The following is a 23,340-nucleotide window of genomic DNA, read 5'->3' as shown; positions in this document are numbered from 1 at the left end:
GAAGCAGCGATTGGCGGATTCCGCTGCTTCCCAGGATATTGGGTTTTGCGTATTGGAAATGCAGGTTCCGGGGTGGCCGCGAATGGCGTCCGGAAACCTGAATGCTGCCTCCTACGTCCAGTACTCACTGCGGGAAGTGCGGTTGTTACTCAGGGTGCCGGGCCGGGCAGGGCCGGGGAGACGTGCACGTGCGTGCATACGTGCATGCGTGCGTGGGTGCGCTTGCGCGGGGCCACCGTCCATGGGTTGGCTGGTTATTTTGTAAACGGGAGGGGCCGTGCGCGATTCTGCCTCTGGCCCCTTCCCTTCCTTCCCCGGTCCCGGGCTCTGCTTCGGAAAGATGTCGGACACGGCGGTAGCTGACACTCGGCGCCTTAACTCGAAGCCACAGGACCTGACGGACGCTTACGGGCCGCCAAGTAACTTCCTGGAGATCGACATCTTTAATCCACAGACGGTGGGCGTGGGCCGCGCTCGCTTCACCACCTATGAGGTTCGCATGCGGGTAAGTCACGGGGTGAGGGAGACAGCTGAGGGAGGACCGAGCGGCTGGGCCGAGGAGCCTGCCAGGGGGACGACTAACGGTGGAGAACACATTGGAAAGGGTCATTTGGGGGTTAGGGGCTTAATAGGCTTGGGAAGAGGTCTGCTGACTCGCTTTGTGACCCAAGGGTACACAGAACTCCTGAGGGGAACGTCGGACCGGGGTGAGGGAAAACATGTAGCCAAGAGCAAGAAGTGAAGCATGGCTGGATAAGGTGGGGAGGATGGGAAAGATTAGAGTTGAGAATTGGAGGACATAGGAGTCATGACTCTAGCGACAGGAGGGAAGGAAGAGAGGAAGAGGTGCTGGGGGATGGAAAGCCAAGGCAATCTATTACTGGGTTGCATATCTAAACTAGGTTGTGGGAAGTCCGTGTGAAGAGGGAGGGCAGGAAGGCCGGGCTTCTTCCTAACGGAGTTCCCCTGGAATGATGGACTTAAGCAAAGCCTGGACCAAAGGGAAGATAGACTCCCGGAAAGGGAGACAGTGGGCTTGGTGGAGTAGAAGTAAGCAAGGGAAATCTCCTTGAGATTGAATGCTCCCCATACTTGTTTAGAATTAGCATCTGAAGGAGAGAAGTACTTCATGCTTAAGTTTTCTCAGGTACCACATGCTGTGTCTCACTGTGAAACCTGGCCTTGCACTGGGATTGGTGGATTGTCAGTCACTGCTCACATCCTGTGCTGATCCTTTAGATTTGAAGTATCCAGAATGTTTATTTCAATATTTATTGGCTCTCATTTAAATTTTCAGTGTATGTACTGGCATTTGCCCTTTCTGCCCTAGATTAACTTTTTGGATTCAGACCCTGGCCGTAGTTACTTTAATATATGACATTTCAGGACCGCCCCAGGAGTAGAGTGGTTTCTTCTAGTGTGCCCTACAGTGGACTTTATTCTCTAGTTCTTAGTCCACATTGCAAAGATGGAATGTGCAGATAGAGTATGTGGCTTGCAGGTTCTTTTGCCCAGTTGAAGTGGTTACAGGCAAAAAAGGTTGACCATTTTCTAATTTTCCTTATGTTTTCTTCTCTGACTAGAGGGCCAGAATATTTTCTATGGACAGCATGCTGCTCAAACAGCATTTAAAGACCTAAAAGAATTATGTGCTTTCATTTTTGAATGAGTGAATGAATTGAATTAGAGTGTGTCTCCTACTTGGGCTTTGAAATCTAAATTGAGAAATGATGATCTCCAAATTCCAAGTCTGGCAAAATCCAAAGAAAAGCAAATAGCAAAAATCGAAAACCAAAAACCAAAAACTTGTCTGTATAAGAACTATTTGAGATCATCTCTTTGGGGAAGAATGGAAGTTGAAGGTTGGAACTGGGAGACTATCCTATCCTAGTGCATAGCCTCTTGCTTAGATGGCTAGGTGCTGAGATAAGAGGCCATTATTGTCACCATCCTGTGGGGGAGGGGAGGGAATAGCATTTTTGTGAGTCAAAGGAGGAAGTCCACAAAACGACGGTGGGTGGTTTCACTGTCTTGGAAGAATCTACTCAGCACTCAGCAGTTTTTTTTTTCTTTGGTCCTTCGGTTGGCTTCTATAAAACTCCACTAGTTAAGGTTCTGCTGTTTGGGGATCATGGTTATTTGTAATGAACTCTGGTGGAAACAGAATCACATGGGCTTTCATTTTTGCAGGATTATGTTTCCCCCAGCTTTATCGAGATAAAATTGGCATAAAACCTTGCATAAGTTTAAGGTGTACAATGTGATGATTTGATATGCATGTATATTTCTTGCAGGATTCCGAGAATGTTCTCTGTGATGGTTTATTTTGAGAAGTTAATACATGCCATGTTACAAAATTCAAAAGGTTCAAAAAAGACCGTACTGTAAAAACTAAGTCTGCCTCCCTTCCTCTGCCTTCCAGAGGTTCCCTTTTCCAAAGAAACCACTGTTTGGTTTCTTATTTATTCCTCTAAAGAATAGTTTCGGTAATAAAATGTTACTTACATTTCCTTACTCCACTTCAACTCATTGTCCTTCCTTGGACCTTGATCCTGGGTAGAGTTGTAACTAATGTAACTTGGCTAATTTTTTGACTTTTGATAACCCACACCTAGAACTGGATCCTGAAAAGAGAATTTCCATACAAGCACTACAAAGCATTGTGTAGTGAGTGAGGACTATGTGAAGCTCTAGTGCAGCTCCAAGATGCTCTTTTCTTTCCCTGCGGCAGTTGTGGAGAAAGGAAAGGCCATTTGTTCCTTTTCCACCTGTTGATATGAATTGGCTGGTGGGAAATAGTATTAATACATGCAGCTGGCCATTTCTATTTAGAACTTGTAAACAGGAGTGAGAATCAGGGCTTTTTGTTGGGGGTTTATGTTACCATTAGAGCCTTGGCATAATTAAGATGTGGGAATAAGATGATTGATATAGGGCGTGAGCTATGGTAAGCCAAGTTAATGTAATTACTGTTTTTGCTCCATTTTCTAGATAAGGAGAGTAAACAGATATATAGGCCCTCTATTAATCAGTTGAATATTTGTTGATTAACTTGCATAAGTCTGCATTTAGGGACGTGTGAAAGTAGTCATGGCTCCTGAGTTCAGTGAAATTATGGTTTAGTTAGGTAGTAAGACTAACTATGATGCATAAAACAATAGTATGTCAGGCAATACTAAAGTATAAGTGTCATAGTTCAGAGGAGAGGGAGAGCAGTAAATTAAGCTGGTGTCAGGAATGACTTCCTGTATGAAGTGGGACTAGAAGCATGGAGAGGATATGGACAGGGAAAAACAGGATTACATACCTTGGAGGTGCTTATTTCTTGTTCTTTACCATGAACTTAAATTCACTTTTCAGTTGAAAATGTGATAGGTACACATGGTAAATTCAGATTGTGCAATGAAAAATGTGACCCACCTATTCCAGTTGTTTAGTCTTATTCTCCAAAGCCATTCACTATTACCAGTATCTATTCATAAATATAACTAAATATTCATGTGCATAGCCATTCTTAAAACTATATAAATAGAGGCAAGCTATGATACTATTCTGTACCTTGATTTGAATGCTTCATATCTTTACATACTGGCACATATATATCACATTCTTTTCATAGCCCTATAGTGTCCCACTGTTCAGGCATACTGTAATTTATTGAGCCAACTGTCTATTGATGGGCATTTATTTATTTATTTTTATTAAGGTATCATTGATCTACACTCCTGTGAAGGTTTCACAAGAAAAATGATTTGGTTATTACATTCACCCTTATTATCGAGTCCCCCCCATACCCCATTGCAGTCACTGTCCATCAGTATAGTAAGATGCCACAGAGTCCCTATTTGTCTTCTCCGAGCTACACTGTCTTCTCCGTGACACCCCCCACACCATGTGCACCAATCATGATACCCCACAATCCCCTTCTCCCTCCCTCCCCCATGCCTCCCCTTTGGTAACCACTAGGGCATTTATTATTATTACAAATAATAAATGCAGTGAAAACCCTTGTGCATACCTACTTACAACTTCAAGTCAATTTGTAGGATAAATTCTATTTGTAGGATAAATTCTGAGTAGCAGGGAACTTCTAAACACTAATGTGACAAGGCTGGATGTGGTAAGAATTGGTATTCACCTGGTAGTGTCTTGAAATGGTTATAGAAGCATGGTCCAGAAGAGCTGTTTCTTCACTAGGATCTGTCCAAGTGGTTCTGACAGGAGGCCACCAAAGGCTGAGCATTACTTACCATCTCTCCTTCTCTCATTCTTCCTCCCTTGTAGACAAACCTACCTATCTTCAAGCTGAAGGAGTCCTGTGTACGGCGGCGCTATAGTGACTTTGAGTGGCTAAAAAATGAGCTGGAGCGAGATAGTAAGGTATGGTTCCCTGTGTGGCACCCTTGGAGGAGGAGATCTGCATAGGTTGAGGGGGGCATATGATCACAGTCTATAAAATCTTGAAGGCAATGAAGAGAGTGAACACACACTGTCTAACCAAATGCCCGTATACTGGATCTGAGTGATACCCTTTGAAACTTGAAAGTGGTAAGTTCAGGACATGTTTTTTATAAAAAGTATTACTTGACTTAGTAGCAAGTAAAGTCATACAACTTCTGTAAGTGTTAAAAATGGAAATATAGTGTCGGGAAAGGCCTAGCTAAATTCTTAGATGGTAGTGCATTGTTAAAGAGAAGAATATTTGGAGTTGATTTCCTTTCTTTTGAGGTGGTAAACCTGTCCTAGCACAGAAGCAGAGTTGGATTAATTTTTGACTTGAGCCTGACTGTCCTTACAGTCTCAGTTCATGCAAGTTGCTGCTGTAGGATAGGATGGACCCTATGCCTGATGGGAAAGGAGGTATACAGTGTTTTACTGTCTTGTTCCCTCTCTGTCATCTCCCACGTGGCTAATATTTTGCATTTGTCAGCAGATTGTAGTACCACCACTGCCTGGGAAAGCCTTGAAGCGGCAGCTCCCTTTTCGAGGAGATGAAGGGATCTTTGAGGAGTCCTTCATTGAAGAAAGGAGGCAGGGCCTTGAACAGTTTATTAACAAGTAAGCCAAGTCCCTGGGGGCTTGTCTTGCTACTTTTGCCATCACGGTCTTTCTTTATGTTTTGTAATGGGTAATACGATGTGGTGCCAGTGGTGTGGTGAGGTGTGGGGATAGTAAAACCCCATTCCTTTGAGCAGAATTCTGGTCCTATAGCTCAGGGCCTGAGAAAGCACTGCATATTGGAGGTGGATTTACCCCTGCCTTCCCCCTCTGTCCCTTTCCCCTGTACAATTAGGGTTGAAGTGCTACCCTGCTGCTATCCTCTACTTGCTTGAACCTTAGGGCTGACCTTGTACTTCCTCCCCTGTCTATACCCCCATGCCTCTGCAAATTATCTCTGGTCCCAAATAGTACTGATAATCATCTTGGTCTCTTTATAGAATTGCTGGGCACCCACTAGCTCAGAATGAACGCTGCCTACACATGTTCCTGCAAGAGGAGGCAATTGACAGGAACTACGTCCCCGGGAAGGTGCGCCAGTAGGAGAGCCTCTCACCACTTGCCCTCTACTTTTTCTGCTGAAACGACATTGGTTTTTACACTAAGCCTCTGTCTCTCTCTGATCTAAAGTTGGCTTCCCATCCCCTGGCCTGATAAGACTGTCTGGCATTGTGTTCCTTGGTACCTGACTACATGGTGGGCACTCTGCTAGGATCCTCTTCTCTGAGGAGAGGTGGGAAATCACAGGCAGATGCCCTTTGCTTGAGGTTGGGTGTGTGTGTGTGGGGATTGGACTAGAAGGCCATTTCTTGGTCATTTACCCATACCAGAAGACTAACCTTTGGGGGGGGTCAGGGAGTCTTGTGCTGGTGGGGTACTTGGATACATACTGATGCTGCAAGTCCAGGGGATTTTTCTTACTTTTAGGTTTAACCAGGAAGACAGAGCGGGGGAAAAACTAAACACAGAGCAGGGGAAAAACCCTGCCTTTCCTACCTGCATGAACTTTTTCCTTTTTGGGAGGGTGGTAGAGACCCAAGAGCTCTCCTTGTTTTCTCTAGGCCTGCTCCTGGTTTTCTCAGCAGTTTGTTTTATTACTCCCTCCCTCCTGGTTGCTTTTTATGGCAGTAGTCCTCCTAGAGTCTAAGCAGTCTGTTGTGTGGAGCAAGGTGTTTGGGTTTTCTGGGCCCATTGTCATGGCTGCTTGAGTCAGAAGAAAGCCATAGGGCAGGAGGGGAGCTCCTATTGCCCAGTCCCTCTCCTCTGTGGCTCCCCACTCTGGCTGCCTATTCTTGTTCACCAGCAGGTGAGTCATGATGGGCCAACAGTTCTCCCTCCCCAAGCCCTTGCTACTTTATGGGTTAGCTTTGCAGGTTTGGTGGCTTGAGGGGTGGGGGCAACTCACCACTGCCAGGTAACTCCTTGAAGGGTGGGAGTGGATCATTTTCTGGGTACCTGCCCACTCCTTTCCTTCCATTGTCCCTTCCCCCCATCCCATTTAGTGCTGCCACAGGGTAGAAGCACAAAAACAAACCACACCATCTCTGACTTCCCCTAAGCACTTTGAGCTGCTGAATGGGGCTCAGGGGAAAGTTGTCAGTCCCCTCCCCAGCTTGGTCATGGGGTCACTGAGCTGCCTATACTTGTTTCCCATGAGAATTCTCAGCAGAAGTTGAGCTAGGGATAGCAGCTAGGTGTGGATTTCCCAAATCTTCAAGTCTGAAGTAGCTTCTTGAGGCTGGCAGCTTTCCTGGGCTTCTGTCTGGAAGGTAGTGGTTTGTTTGCTGGGGTCTGGTACCTATCTGAAGTGGTGGAATGAGAGCAAGTCAACTCTGGTGTCAGGATGAAAGTGGGGGCTCTTTGTGTAGACTCCCTATCATGGAAGGGTTGGAGCACTGTATATGGGGTCTTGGGGAAAAAAGGTTACTGACTGACAAGACTCTGATGGAGAGAACAGGACTGAATTTTGACATGGGATTGGAGTCTATATAAATGTTGAAGTTCCCCAAGACATATCAGCTCTCTAGCTGCTGAACCTGTGCCAGGGGCTGAGTAGCCCCTAGAGAGAGGCTCTGCTCCCTTTCCCACCTCCCCAAAGTTGGTGGTGTTGCTGCCTTTTTTATTTGTATCCTCTATTACTTTTTTTTTAAAAAGATTTCCTTCTTTCATTGTGCACAAGTGCTGAGTGCCTGAGGCCCCATTTCTGCTATGTATATATCCTGACTCGGGGCTTTTATTCAGCAAACTGTTCATTCTTCTGTCAGATAATGTCATATTGAACTCTGTTCATATTAAACCACTGTGAAGCAAGCCTTAAGTTGTAAATTTAGTATTTTTTAGTGTCTAGGATATTCTGGGTATTGTGCAGAAATCATACAACATGGTCAGTATCCTGAGGTGATAAGTAAGTTTTGCATTTGAATTAGAAAAATGTAGCTAGGTACCTATAGTGATATTTACTTACTACCCTTTTTGGAACTTGCCATTGACTTTGTTACAGAGGTAATTCATCTGCTTGCAGGAAGTAGCCATGGCTCAGTACCTGTGGTTTGGGTCAGATTTAGCAGATTTAGTTTTTAAGCTGTGGGTTTGTGCTAATTTGGGCAGAATATATTTATAGAGGGTGTGTGTGTGTGTAGGTATGTATATGCATATCCTGTATGTGTACATAAACATGTGGTTGTGATCCTCCCACACACCCTCACACTACCTTACAAACATTCTTTCATAGGCTTTTTATCTCAATCGAGACCTTTTATTTCCTTTCAAATAGATTTGATGCAGGCAGAAAGGTGAATGAACTCTTAAGAACTTTTGATGGGTGGATGTTTTCATCTGACCAGTGTACTCTGAAATGGCTTCCCGTACAAAGTGGTTTTTGGGAAAGGTTTAGAATGAGAGGAGGTAGGAATTTTGTCATTTGGGATGTCAAAGCTAGTTTTAATCATGTAGTTGAGTATGGAAAAAAGGTACAGAAAGTGATGTGGTCAAAAGATTATGAATCAAGGTGACTTAATATTCATACTTGGGTTTAAGTAGAAGTGTGAGGGCTGAATTGAGGAAGTTAAGAGGTTTTGGTAGTTCAGGAATTAGATAACTAAAGAAAGATAGCTGAGTGGACAGGGAAGAATAGATGATTTTGCAAGATAAGAGAAAGGAATACTAAGGAGAAATGCAACCCTCATAGGCAACAGTGTTAGAGAATAACTAGCCAAAACAGCTATAAAATAAAATCTGAACAAAAATTTGGACTGATGACATTCATTTAACAAGTACTAATAGCCTTCTGTGTGCCCAGCCTTATGCTAAAATCTGGGCTGGAGATGGGGTGGGATGGTCTTGGTAAAATAAAATACGACTCTTCAGAAAACTTAAACTTCTTATACTTTAGTTTAGGAAACGTCTATACCCGACAAGAAAATTCTAAAGACAAAGTAAGAGGTCCAGGCACATCTGGTTAGTTGTCTAGTCTTTTTTTTTAGTATCAGGTCAGGTAAATACCCTCTCTTTGGAGTTATATGGGCCATTTGAGCACACTAAGGAGTCCTTAAAGAAAACCAAATCCAAGTCATCTTACCCATCAACACTGAGGAGAAGCATACTTTTATAAGGAACTCAATTTTTGCATGCATCTAGGTATTTATTACTGATTAGTCCCCTTTATCCATAGCATAGAAGTGGTTCAACCTTACGCTGGAACCTGGGGGACAGAGAGTAATGAAAAATTTTGAATGTAGGCACGAAAGAAGTCTAAATTCTCACATTATGAAGGTGCTTTATCTACCCTTTGACACATTCTTTGAGATGAGGTGTTGAGCTAGTAGAGGGTGGAAAGGTGGGCAGCATTCAGGCCTCTCTGGAGTTTTTGTTTCATGAGGTATCCTTAGTGAGACACTTCTGTGTTCACATATATGCTCTAATGATTTAAGTAAAATTACTTTCTGCTGTGGAAATGCAGACAAGCTGCTCACTGAAATGGGTACTTCATATCTTTGAGGACTGTTGAGTCACCCTGGTCTTCTCTTCTTCTTAGACACAATAGCAATTCTAATTTCTCTTTTCTTGGCTCATTTTTAACCCTTTTATCTTTATTATTCTGAAGCTTGTCCAAGGTGCTCACATGTCCCTAAGTCATAGAGTTGAAAACTGGACACCAGTTTAATTAGTCTGAAGGTTAGGTGGGTTGTTAGTCCATTTATACATTGCAGTATTCAAGTTTATTTTAAAAATATAAACATTTTGTGACTGACTTAGCTTGTGGTTCTTTGCTACTCCTTTCCCAACCACCTAACCACCCTTCTTGCCTCTTATCTTTTTTTTTCCTTGTACAAAAAAATAATTGTTGCCTATTTTATTTTTTCTCTCCTCCCCGCCTGCTTATCTATCATCTGTCTACACTTTTGAGAACAGAATACTCATTCCTTACAAAACAGACAAACTGGGGTAATAATTAACATTACACAGAAAAAAGGATTCATAGCAAGGTTCCTTTAAATAGGTGCTTCCATTGGTGGTTTTAAATGTTTGTATATAGAGCATTAACTAGTTGATCTAGAGAAACTGAAGGTCAAGGAATAAGAGGCACTGCCAATTGAAGATCAACCAGAAACTGGATAGAACAGTACTTCTTAAGTGAACAGTAAAATAGATTTACAGAAATTTATGCATTACTTTTCAAGAACATGTTTGCCAGTGTTTTTTTGTCCAAATACAGTAAATTTTTGATCATCTGTTCTAATGGAGGTGTATACATTTTTTGTCATGCATTTTTGTTCTGAAATTAAAATATAGGGGTGTCTAATATTCATAAGAATTAAGACTGTTTCCCAATATGTCATCAGAATGAAGACCCAGGGAGATCTGAGAAGTAGAAAGTATACTAGGTCTGGAATAGAAACTAGGCCTTGGTTCTAGAGCTAGCTATTCTGTTAGTTGGCTATAGCACCTGTAGGCAATGTGCTTCACTTTGGGCTTGTTTTCTCAACTATAAAATGAGAGAATTTGATTAAATGTTATCTGAGGTACCTTAAGTCTAATTTTTTATTTCCAAACCTTGCCAAGGCATTGAGTAAACCCTGGAGGTGATGATGCCACCAAAAAGGTGCAAGCATGGCTTTTTTCTATGATGGAGTTTGCTGTAGTGTATTTCTCTCGCAGAAAGGAACAGCTCTTCACTTAACCTGATTAGATTTTGTTTGCCCACATTCTGTTGTATCTGGTCATGAGTACCCCATTGAAACTCGGTGTTGATTTGATTTACAGTTCTAATTTTAATCCTGGGTCTTTTAGCTGATATTTTAAAATGAAATAGTCACTTAATACCAATAGAGAATTATTATTCTTACTTAAAATATGTAAATAATAACTGTTGATTGTTCTGATTACAAAAGTACTTGTTAAAATGTTTTATTGTGGAAATTCAAAGGTAATCCTAGTTGACAAATTCAAGCAAAATATAAATGTGTGAAAAGATTTCTCCTTATTCCCTTTCCCTACTCCCATTCTCCAAGAATAACTTAATTTGGTATGTATCTTCCCAGACCTTTTCCTGTGCACAAATATATGTGTATGAATACATCTATACACGTGTGCAAATGTATAAATATACACATGCACATACACATATATGAATACCCACACACTTTATATAGTCTGAAAAAACAAAATGGAATATTAAATGTGCTATTTTACAACTTTTTTCCTTAGTAATGTATGTGGACTTTCTCTCACATTAGTACTGGAAATTTGCCTTATTAAAAAAAAGAACATTATAACATTTCATAGTATGGTTGTATGACAGTTTAGTGATTCACTTATTGATGGAAATTTGTCCCCAATCATTCACTATTACAAGTGATGCTACATATAACCTTGCTCATTAAGTATTTCTGTAGGATTTTGAGAGAAGGAATTGCTGTGTCAAAGGATGTGTGCATTTTACATTTTAATAGATATTACTAAATTACCTTATTAAAGAGTGCAGTTTAGACTCTCACAGCAAATGAGAATTTGTTTCCTCCCCCAAAGTGGATTTTTGTTTCCACACAAAACGTTTCTAATGCCCCAAGTGGCAGAATATTAAACAATTGATAATCATCCAAACTATTTGGTGAAAATGGTATTTAAGTTTTAGTTTACATTTTCTGGTACATTTAGTTGTAATGATGCCACTATCGGAAAATTCCCTGCACGTTTCGTTTTAGTCCTTCTAAAAGCAGTGTTTATTGCTGGTTGAGCATCCCTGCCACTCCTCAGTGTAGATAAACCAAATCTTAAATGCCGTGGATATTCCTCGGCTTCTTCCTACCTGACTTTGGGGAAAAATGAAGCAATTAGCTGGTGGCAAAGTATTATCGGACGCGTTCCCGACCATTGCTTTTCTCAAGTTGGCACTATGTGAGGGCAAGCCTAGAGCAGCACAATCTCCTTTGGGAACTCGGGTAAATGTTACTTTGCCTCTTTGGTCACCAACCCTCCAGCTTGGACCTCTTTTTGGTGATTTCTCCCAGATCCAAACCTTAAGATTCAAGGTAGGGACGAGTCAGGGATGGGGACCTAGGTCGGGATGGTGACTGAAGTAGGAGGCTGAATCGGCAGGCCTCGGCTTTTCTGGTTGGCTATCCGCACGTCAGTCAGAAATAAGCAAGCTTTCAATTGGTCTAATGCAATGGTGGGGAACACATACTCTCTTCTGACTGGCCTCTTCGTCGGGAGATGGGTGGGTGGGTCATGGGGGCACCTGCTGATTGGCCGGAATGCAAGGCCAATGGGAATGCTGTAGCGCTGCTTTCGAAAGCGAAACCTGCTCCACAGCCGCTAAAGAGCGGGTTGTCTCATTTGGAAACTGCGCGCTCCCAAACCTAGGTGCTCTAGACCTTGAGTTCCCCCGGTCACGCTTCTGAAGTCTCAGAGTGTCTCCAGGTGTGCGACGGCGGCTCTGACTGAAGTCTCTTGTTGGTGCTTAGAGAGACCTTGCCTTAGCCTACAGGTGCTGTTCCACCACGGCCAGTGCAGAACTCTTCCTCCGATGTCGCCGCTGAGGTCGTGGGGATCGGGGACCGGGAATGGGGCAAGAGCTTGCGGGCATCAGGGCGAGGTTTATGATGGCGGAACCGGGAGAAGCCGAGCTCTGCAGCCTAAGTCCGATCAGGAGGTGCCTGACCCAGAAAGTACCGCAGTCCAGGTGGCCACCACCATTTCAGCCAGCCAGCCCTCATCCCCTCCGTCACCCGATTTCATCCCTCCTGGCTCCTTACTAGACGCCTCAGCTCCAGAACCACTGCAGCAAATACAAGGGCCCTCTCATCGTGGACTCAGAGCGAGTCCCCTTTGTTACTCAGTGTCAGTGGGCTTAATGGCGTTGCTATATTTTTTGTCTTAATTATTTTTTATTACACTAGTACATTCTCCTTGTTAAAAAAGGCAACAACAACAACAAAAACCCTCAAAACATTTATGCATAGATAGGGCTAAAACTAAAATACACTTTGGCCATTACCCACAATCCTACTAGTCGTCTTCCCCTTCCCAAAGGTAGCTGCGTTAACAGTTTGCTCTGTATCCTGGTGGCCTTTCAGGTCTCTTTATTTCCCCTCGAAAATATATTCTGTTTTGTTTTTATTTATACAAAAAGTATACTATAGACTGTACACATCCTGCAGATTTTTCATTCAATATTTTGGAAACATTTTTATTTTGCTACATCTAGATTTATTTCATTTTTAGATCTTTTTCTTTTTTCTTTTAAATTGAAGTATAGTTGATATACAATATTAGTTTCAGGTGTGCAACATAGTGATTCTACTAAATTTACTTCATCTTTAAAGAAATATGGCATAATGTGCCATAATATGGCTATAAAATGATTTATTTAACCATTCCTTATTGATAACACTAGTGGATTTTTCCAGCTTCTTGCTTATACCAGCAGTACTGTTATGAACATTCAATATATGACTCCTCGCCAGAGTTTCTCTAGGGCAGTGGATCTCAAACTTTTTCATCTCACGACCCCTTTACACTCCAGGCAGAGAATTTGTTTTTGTGGGGTTATATATGTCACTATTCAGTATATTAGGAGTTAAAAGTGATTTTTAAAATATTTATTCATTAAAAATAACAGCAATAACAGTGAAATAAGTCAGGCAGAGAAAGACAAATACCAAATGATTTCCCTCATTTGTGGAGTATAACAACCAAGCAAAACTGAAGGAACAAAATAGCAGCAGACTTACAGACTCCAAGAAGGGACTAGCAGTTACCAAAGGGGAGGGAGGGAGAAGGGGATTGTGGGGTATCATTATTAGTGCACATAGTGTGTGGGGGGGGTTACAGGGAAGACAGTGTTCCACAGAGAAGACAAGTAGGGACTCTGGCATCTTACTACACTGATGGACAGTGACTGCAATGAGGTATGGGAGGGGACTCGATAATAAGGGTGAATGTAGTAACCACAATGTTTTTCTTGTGAAACCTTTGTAAGAGTGTATATCAATGATACCTTAATAAGAAATAAAAGAAAAAAAGCAATAAGCTCATTTCATATTAACGTGAATAATATAAATGAAATGTAACTTCTAAAGCAAAATAATTAGAACATTAAAATTAGATATTAATGTATTTTTATTACATTTTTATAATTACATTTTTAATGTATTACATTTTTTGCAAACCTGTTTAATAGACAATAGGAAACATCTGGATTTTCATATCTGATCTCCAATACTTTCACATTTGATCTATTATGATATATTTTGGTTGAAGTATATCACATAGATATGTAATTAGAAAAATGAGCAGTATTTTAATACCTTTTCAGAGAATTGTGGATATTATTTAATATTACATCAATCCTCAACAAGTGGTAGTTTCATAAAGATTACTTTTAATGTGGACTTTGAAACCGTATCAGCCATATCAATCAATTTTTCATACTATGTTACATTAAAATCCATTGGTCTACCTTGTACTTCAGTAAATCTTTTACCTATGAATGGTTTTATAACATCAAGTACTGGTAATTTGGGAAATATTGATTCACTGAATTATGCAGATCTCTCAAATATTGACACAGTTCATTATACAGTGTCAAAAAATCACATTCACAAATATTACCATTGCTTTCATCAGAAAAGTCTTGAAGTAGTGGCAAGTTGTCAAGTCTATGGTGGAGGTGCAAGTTTTCCAAAATTCTAGTTTTTGCTTGAAATCTCAAATGTTATCATTTAGCACCAGATATTGCAGTTGTGTTCATTGAAGTGACAGGCTCACTTTGTCCAGTTTCAAGAAAATGCCTGCCACATACCCATGTCTGAATAGTCATAGTTTATCTGTCAATCATTATGTTAAGAAAAATGGTGTTCCATGAACAAAGCAACTAGTTGAGCTCACAACTCAGTCTCACAAATGCTTGTCTTTGGGGCAACCATTGTATTTCAGTATGCAACAGAAGTGCTTTATATGTGCCTCCTGTTTTGTTGCACAGAATACTAGAAAGCCATGTACTCAGGCAGGAAGACTTAATACTTTTTCTGCTTCATCAAGAACATCCTTAAGTGTGTGGTGCTGAAAATATATAATGATTACTAGTGCAGTTTGGTGCCACTGCTTTGATTAGCACTAAGGCACCAGCAGTTTTACCTGCCTTTGCTTTTTCTCTTCCTCCCATTTTTCTTTTTGCATCATCAGTGCCAGTGTCAACACAGTAAAAACAAACAACATGTTCATAATATTATGAAAATAGTTTTGAATCTCATAGGCCCTCTGAAAGGGTCTTGGGAACTCCCAGGGATTTATGGACCACATTTTGAGGAAGTCTGAACATCTGCTCTAGGGCATATACCTAGGAGTGGCATTGTATGTAAACTGCATATTTTTAATATTAGTAATACTCCCAAATGCCCCTCCACTGTGGCTGTACCAATTTATACTTTCCTCCACAGGGTGTAAGAGGTCACATTTCTCCCTCTTCCCAACACTGAATATTATCAAACTTTAAATTTTGCCAGTATGGTAGGTAGAAAATGGAATCTCATTGTTTTATTTTTAGTACTCTGAATAACAGGGAAGTTGAACATCCATGTGTTCATTCATATGTTCATAAACATTCATATGTTTATTGGCCATTTGTATTTTTTCTGTGATGTGCCTGCTCATATCCTTTACCTGTTTTTTTTTTTTTTTTTTTTTTTTTTTTTTTTTTTTTTTTTTTTTTTTTTTTGAGAGGGCATCTCTCATATTTATTGATCAAATGGTTGTTAACAACAATAAAATTCAGTATAGGGGGGTCAATGCTCAATGTACAATCATTAATCCATCTCAAGCCTAATTCTCGTCAGTCTCCAATCTTCTGAAGCATAACGAACAAGTTCTTACATGGTGAACGAATTCTTACAGAGTGAATAAATTCTTACATGGTGAACAGTACAAGGGCAGTCATCACAGAAACTTTCGGTTTTGATCATGCAATATGACCTATAAACCATCAGGTCAAATATGAATATTCATTTGATTTTTGTACTTGATTTATATGTTGATCCCACATTTCTCCTATTATTATTATTATTTTTATTTTTAATAAAATGCTGAAGTGGTAGGTAGATGCAAGATAAAGGTAGAAAACATAGTTTAGTGCTGTAAGAAGGCAAATGTAGATGATCAGATGATCAGGTGTGTGCCTATGGACTAAGTATTAATCCAGGCTAGACAAGGGCAGCAAGACATCCACGGATGCAGAAGATTTCTCTCAAAGCAGGGGGGGTGAGGTTCTGAGCCTCACCTCTGTTGACCCCCAAATTCTCACCTGATGGCCCCCCTGCGACTGTGCCTGTCTTAGGTTGTTCCTCCCTTGAGGAATCTTACCCGTCTCTGGCTAACCAGTCATCTTCCGGGGCCATACAGGGAAATGTAAAGTTGCCTTTACCTGTTTTTATATGTATTTTTGCTTTTCTTATCTAGGAAAATTAAAGAAAAAATATTAGTCCTTTGTTATGTGTATTGCAAATATTTTTCTCCCAGTGGCTCTCTTACCTTTTAACTTTGTTGTGTCTTTTTTTAAATGGAAGATTTTAAGGTCAGATTTATCAATATTTTCTTTTTTGGCTTTTGATTTTTTTTGTGTTTTGTTTATTAAGGTCTTTCATATGTCAAGGTCATAAACATGCTTCTGTGTTTTCTTATACTTGTATAGTGGCTTCTGTTTGTTTGCTTCATCTTTAATCCAGCTAGGATTTGTTTTTGTGGATGGTGTGAGTGATCTCTGTTTTCTGTTCTTTGTTTTCAAAGGACTGTCTGTCTTGGAACACAGTAGAGAATAGAGGGACCTTAGGATTGTATCTCCAAGGCTCTTGTCCGTGTTTTCTGACCTCAGTAGTTGGGTCCATTCAATGGGACACACCTAATGAGGGGGGGCATTTACTATAAAGAAGGATCCCAATCAAAGCATAGCATTCCCATAACCAGCTCTCATCTGCCAATTAGTGAGAACTTCCTACATGACAGTGGCTCTTTCCTGGCCTCCACCCTCATGCTGGGAAGAGTTGTCCTATAGATGAGCTTAACATCTTCCTAAAAAATTCCTGAACGCATTGACCAAGGGGAAGGGAAGAGGCTTAGTTCTGGTATATCTTCTGAAGGGCGGAGCGGGAGTCACCTAACCCATCCACACAAACAGCCCTTAAGGGAAGAGAGCAGAAAATTCACTGAGTGGTCTCTCTAAGACTTCCTCTGGAGAAGACATTCCTTGAGCCTTCCTTGTCATGATGGGGACTCCTAAGAGTTTTCTTGGGGCCAACCATCTTTTCCTTAGGTTCCTCCATTTTTTCCTTTTGAAGTGGGTTTATTAGTTTCCTATTGCTGCTTTAACAGATTACCACAAACTTAGTGGCATAAGATAACACAACTTTATTATCTTACAGCGCTGGAGCTCACAAGTACAGAATGGCAGGATGGAGCTGAGAAAGGGTGTTTTTCCCCCCTTAAAGTTGAGAGAGATTTAAGTCTACTAAACTGTTGATGGAAAGAAGCCAGTTGAGAGGATGAAGTTCATGACATGGAAGAGACTGAATTCTTATGGTTTCAGTTGACCTGATTCCCAAATGTGTGGTTCTAATAATTCTCTCTTCCAAGTTCCAGACCTGTATAATCCAACTCTCTGTGGAACACATCCACTTGGAAATCCTTCTCAAACTTAAAATATCCAATATTACACAACCGTCTGTTGTTCCTTGACTTCCCCTTTCATCAACTCCCAACCCCTCCTGTCATTTTTCTTGTGGATTCCTAAAGTAGCTTTCAGAGTGGCCTCTTTTTGTTTCTACCTACTGTCCAATCCATTTTCTGTACAGCAGCTAGAGTGATCTTTCTGAAACTTACAGGTGACTCCTGTAAGCTATAAACATTCCCTATTGTTTTTAGGGTACAAGCCAAATCCTGTACTCATCTACATAAATTCTGTGCTTCAAGCCTGGTGAACTATTTCCAGTTCCCAGAGAAAGCTTTGTTCTTTCATATACCTCCATGCTTTCACACATAACAATTCCTTCTGCCTCTGATACCCTCTCCATCTTTTTGTTCCCACTCATATTTTTCTTGGCTAATTTCTACTCATCTTTCAAGATTCATTTCAGGATTTCCTTTCTACTTCCTCTGGGAAGCCTTTCTTGTGTTTCCCAGGCCAGGATTAGGTATCCCTCTGTATTTCCTAGTACCTGTGCTTTCTGGTATGCCACTGTGTTCCCATAGCACCTGTGCCTTCTTTACCTACCATACTCTCTTTTTTCTGTAATTGGCCCATTCTATTTTTTCAATTTTTTATTTCAAGATAATTTTAGATGTACAGAAGTGTTGCAAAAATAAAAACAAGGTACAGTTCACAAATTTGTGTATCTTTGTTCAGGGGTCATACTATTCATTGTAACATTCCAATTTTATGGTGTAGCACAAAAGTTACATTTTTGAATACTGCTTTTATGTCTGGCTATTTTACTAAAGTCTTATATTTAAAATTTGCAGGGTTTTTTTGGGTCTTTTATGTGGACAGTAATATCACCTGCAGGTTGTTTTTTATCCCTGTTCTTATTTTAAAAATTATTTTTTCCTACTTTTTAAAATTAAGGTATTATTGATACACACTCTTACAAAGGTTTCACATGAAAAAACAATGTGGTTACTACATTTACCCATATAATTGGCCTATTCTTTTAATTTTTTATAAAAAGCATTTTAGTTCCTCAAGTAATATATTAATATGGTTCTGTTATTTCAGTCAAATAGTTCTCCTTTTCAATCCCCTGATGCAGGTCCCTGTCCCAGAGGAAACCAATGTTATCAGGTTGGCATTTATTCTTCCAGATCATATTCTGTGTATTTAAAAATAGAAATATATTTTTCTTTTTGTTTGTGTATAAAATATATTTTGTTATATGTCTGTTTTCATTTTTCCCTATATAAATGATATCATACTCTATATTGTTCTCCAGCTTGCTTTTTTTTTCGGTATCATTAATCTACAATTACATGAGGAGCATTATGTTTACTAGACTCCCCCCTTCACCAAGTCCCCCCACATACCCCATTAGTCACTGTCCATCAGTGTAGTAAGATTCCAGCTGGCTTTTTTATTCAGCAATATGCCTAAGAGAATGAGGTAGATCAGTGGTTCCAACATAAAACACACTGCATAGTATTCTATAGTATGCATATACCATCTCCCATTACCCTTTTTAAAATTGTGGTAAAATAAACATAACAAAATTTACCATTAAAAATTTTATTTATTTATTTTTATTAAGGTATGATTGGTATACACTCTTATGAAGGTTTCACATGAAAAAACAGTGTGGTTACAACATTTACCCATACTATCAAGTCCCCACCCATACCCCAATGTAGTCACTGTCCGTCAGAGTAGTAAGATGCCACAGATCCACTATGTCCTTTCTCTGTGTTACACTGTTCTCCCTGTGATCCCCTATACCATGTATACTAAACATAATACCCCTAAATCCCCTTCTCCCTCCCCACCCACCCTCCCACACCCCTCCCCTTTGGTAACCAGTAGTTCATTCTTGGAGTCTCTGAGTCTGCTGCTATTTTGTTCCTTCAATTTTGCTTCGCTGTTATACTCCACAAATGAGGGAAATCATTTCGCATTTGTCTTTCTCTGCCTGGCTTATTTCACTGAGCATAATGTCCTCCAGCTCCATCCATGTTGTTGCAAATGGTAGGATTTGTTTCCTTCTTGTGGCTGAATAGTATTCTATTGTGTACATGTACCACATCTTCTTTATCCATTCATCTACTGATGGACACTTAGGTTGCTTCCATATCTTGGCTGTAGTAAAAAGTGCTGTGATAAACATAGGGGTGCATATGTCTTTTTGAATCTGAGAAGTTGTATTCTTTGGGTAAATTCCAAGGAGTGGGATTCCCTGGTCAAATGGTATTTCTATTTTTAGTTTTTTGAGGAACCTCCATATTGCTTTCCACAATGGTTCAATTAGCTTACATTCCCACCAGCAGTGTAGGAGGGTTCCCCTATCTACTCATCCTCGCCAGCATTTGTTGTTCTTAGTCTTTTCGATGCTGGCCATCCTTACTGGTGTGAGGTGATATCTCACTGTGGTTTTAATTTGCATTTCCCTGATAATTAGTGATGTGGAGCATCTTTTCATGTGTCTGTTGGCCATCTGAATTTTTTCTTTGGAGAATGGTCTCTTCATATCCTCTGCCCATTTCTTAATTGGGTTATTTGCTTTTTGGGTGTTGAGGCTTGTCAGTTCTTTATGTATTTTGGATGTTAACCCCTTGTCAGATACGTCATTTACAAATATATTCTCCCATACTGTAGGATGCCTGTTTGTTCTGTTTATGACATCCTTTGCCGTACAGAAATTTTTTAGTTTGATGTAGTCCCATGAGTTCATTTTTGCTTTTGTTTCCCTTGCTTGAAGAGATGCGTTCAGGAATAAGTTGCTCATGCTTATATTCAGGAGATGTTTGCCTATGTTGTCTTCTAAGAGTTTTATGGTTTCATGACTTACATTCAGGTCTTTGACCCATTTCGAGTTTACTTTTGTGTATGGGGTTACACAATAATCCAGTTTCATTTTCTTGCATGTAGCTGTCCAGTTTTGCCAACACCAGCTGTTGAAGAGGCTGTCATTTCCCCATTGTATATCCATGGCTCTGTTATTGTGTATTAATTGAACATATATGCTTGGGTTTATATCAGGGTTCTCTAGTCTTTTCCATTGGTCTATGAGTCTGTTCTTGCATCAGTACCAAATTTTCTTGATTACTGTGGCTTTGTAGTAGAGCTTGATGTTGGGGAGCATAATGCCCCCAGCTTTATTCTACCTTCTCAAGATTGCTTTGACTATTCGAGGTCTTTTGTGGTTCCATAAGAATTTTAGAACTATTTGCTCTAGTTCATTGAATAATGCTGTTGGTATTTTGATAGGGATTGCATTGAATCTGTAGATTGCTTTAGGCAGGATGGCCATTTGGACAGTATTAATTCTTCCTATCCATGAGCACGGGATGTGTTTCAACTTATTGGTATCTTCTTTAATTTCTCTCGTGAATGTATTGTAGTTTTCAGAGTATACGTCTTTCACTTCCTTCATTAGTTTTATTCCTAGGTATTTTTTTTTGATGCAATTGGGAATGGAATTTGTTTCCTATTTCTCATTCTGCTAGTTTATCATTAGTGTATAGGAATGCAACAGATTTCTGCGCATTAATTTTGTTTCCTACGACTTTGCTGAATTCAGATATTAGATCTAGTAGTTTTGGAGTGGACTCCTTAGGGTTTTTTGTACAATATCATGTCATTTGCAAACAGGGACACTTCAAGTTCTTCCTTGCCAATCTGGATGCCTTTTATTTCTTTGTGCTGTCTGTTTGCCATGTCTAGGACCTCCAGAACTATGTTGAATAAAAGTGGGGAGAGTGGGCATCCTTATCTTGTTCCTGATCTAAAGGAAAAGCTTTCAGCTTCTCGCTGTTAAGTATGATGTTGGCTGTGGGTTTGTCACATATGGCCTTTACTATGTTGAGGCACTTGCCCTCTATACCCATTTTGTTGAGAGTTTTTATCATAACTGGATGTTGAATATTGTCAAATGCTTTTTCAGCATCTATGGAGATGATCATGTAGTTTTTGTCCTTTTTGTTGATGTGGTGGATGATGTTGATGGATTTTGGAATGTTGTAGCATTCTTGCATCCATGAAATAAATCCTACTTGATCACGATGGATGATCTTTTTGATGTATTTTTGAATTCTGTTTGCTAATATTTTGTTGAGTATTTTTGCATCTATGTTCATCAGGGATATTGGTCTGTAATTTTCTTTTTTTGGTGTCTTTGCCTGGTTTTGGTATTAGAGTGATGCTGGCTTCATAAAATGAGTTTGGATGTATTCCCTCCTCTTCCACTCTTTGGAAAACTTTAAGGAGGATGGGTATTAGATCTTCACTAAATGTTTGATAAAATTCAGCGGTGAAACCGTCTGGTCCAGGCGTTTTGCTCTTAGGTAGTTTTTTGATTACCAATTGAATTTCATTGCAGGTAATTGGTCCATTCAGATTTTCTGTTTCTTCCTTGGTCAGCCTTGGAAGGTTGTATTTTTCTAGAAAGTTGTCTATTTCTTCTAGGTTTTTCAGTTTGTTAGCATATAATTTTTCATAGTATTCTCTAATACTTCTTTGTGTTTCTGTGATGTCTATAGTGATTTTTCTTTTCTCATTCTGATTTTATTTATGTGTGTAGACTCTCTTTTTTTCTTGGTAAGTCTGGCTAGGGGTTTATATATTTTGTTTATTTTCTTGAAGAAGCAGCTCTTGCTTTCATTGATTCCTTCTATTGTTTTATTCTTTTCAATTTTATTTATTTCTGCTCTAATCTTTATTATTTCTCTCCTTCTATTGACTTTGGGCCTCATTTGTTCTTTTTCTCATTTCATTAATTGTGAGTTTAGACTGCTTATATGGGATTGTTCTTCTTTCCTGAGGTAGGCCTGTATTGCAATATACTTTCCTCTTAACACAGCCTTGGCTGTGTCCCATAGTTTTGTGGTGTTGAATTATTGTTGTCATTTGTCTGCATACGTTGCTTGACCTCTGCTTTTATTTTGTCATTGATCCATTGGTTATTTAGGAGCATGTTGTGAAGCCTCCATGTGTTTGTGGGATTTTTCATTTTCTTTTTGTAATTTATTTCTAGTTTCATACCTTTATGGTCTGAGAAACTGGTTGGTACAATTTCAATCGTTTTTAATTTAGTGAGGTTCTTTTTGTGGCCTAGTATATGATCTATTCTTGAAAATGTTCCATGTGCACTTGCGAAGAATGTGTATTCTGCTGCTCTTAGGTGTAGAGTTCTGTAGATAACTGTTAGGTCCATCTGTTCTAATGTGTTGTTCAGTACCTCTCCTTACTTATTTTCTGTCTGCTTGATATGTCCTTCAGAGTGAGTAGAGTGTTGAAGTCTCCTAGAATGAATGCATTGCATTCTATTTCCCCTTTCAATTCAGTTAGTATTTGTTTCACGTATGTACGTGCTCCTGTGTTGGGAGCATAGATATGTATAATGGTTATATCTTCTTGTTGGATGGACCCCTTTATCATTATGTAATGTCCTTCTTTGTCTCTTGTGACTTTCTTTGTTTTGATGTCTACTTTGTCTGATACAAGTACTGCACACCTGCTTTTTTCTCTCTATTAGTTGCATGAAATACCTTTTTCCATCCTTTCACTTTTAGTCTGTGTATGTCTTTGGGTTTAAAGTGAGTCCCTTGTAGGCAGCATATAGATGGGTCTTGTTTTTTTTATCCATTCAGTGACTTTATGTCTTTTTATTGGTGCATTCAGTTCATTTACACTTAGGGTAATTATTGATAGGTGTGTACTTATTGCCATTGCAGGCTTTAGGTTCATGGTTACCAAAGGTTCAGGGTTAACTTCCTTACTATCTAAGAGTCTAACTTAACTCACTTAATATGCTATTACAAGCACAATATAAGGGTTCTTTTCTTCTTCTCCTCCTTTTTCTTCCTCCTCCATTCTTTATCTATTAGTTATCATATTGTGTACTCTTTGTCTATCCCTTGATTGACTTTGGGGACAGTTTATTTAATTTTGCATTTGCTTAGTAATTAGCTGTTCTGCTTTCTTTACTGTGGTTTTATTTCCTCTGGTGACAGCTATTAAACCTTAGGAACACTTCCATCTATAGCAGTCCCTCCAAAATAGACTGTAGAGATGGTTTGTTGGAGGTAAATTCTCTCAGCTTTTGCTTATCTGTAAATTGTTTAATCCCTCCTTCAAATTTAAATGATAAT

The 23,340-nt window shown here is 39.7% G+C and overlaps 1 protein-coding gene and 1 pseudogene across 5 annotated transcripts in view; one reads left to right on the top strand and one right to left on the bottom strand.

Moving 5' to 3' along the window:
• The first annotated feature begins 209 nt into the window (after positions 1–209).
• The window catches only part of SNX12 (sorting nexin 12), a 119,523-nt gene continuing 96,392 nt past the window's right edge, over positions 210–23,340 (top strand). The window contains exons 1-5 of one of the 5 annotated variants that reach the window (XM_073228104.1): positions 210–505; positions 4,285–4,380; positions 4,934–5,058; positions 5,439–5,529; positions 11,987–12,666. In XM_073228104.1, the coding sequence (XP_073084205.1) occupies positions 341–505; positions 4,285–4,380; positions 4,934–5,058; positions 5,439–5,529; positions 11,987–12,379 (870 nt within the window). In that variant the 5' untranslated portion in view covers positions 210–340 and the 3' untranslated portion in view covers positions 12,380–12,666. Of the gene's footprint in view, positions 506–4,284; positions 4,381–4,933; positions 5,059–5,438; positions 5,530–11,979; positions 12,667–16,913; positions 18,468–23,340 lie in introns of those variants that run through there. The other 4 variants (XM_037002787.2, XM_037002786.2, XM_037002785.2 and 1 more) reach the window with 4 other exon arrangements.
• LOC118969243 (U6 spliceosomal RNA) lies at positions 17,852–17,947 on the bottom strand (annotated as a pseudogene).

This window comes from Manis javanica, chromosome X, assembly GCF_040802235.1.
Source record: "Manis javanica isolate MJ-LG chromosome X, MJ_LKY, whole genome shotgun sequence".
Lineage (NCBI taxonomy): Eukaryota > Metazoa > Chordata > Mammalia > Pholidota > Manidae > Manis > Manis javanica.
This window is presented reverse-complemented; position numbering and strand designations above follow the sequence as displayed.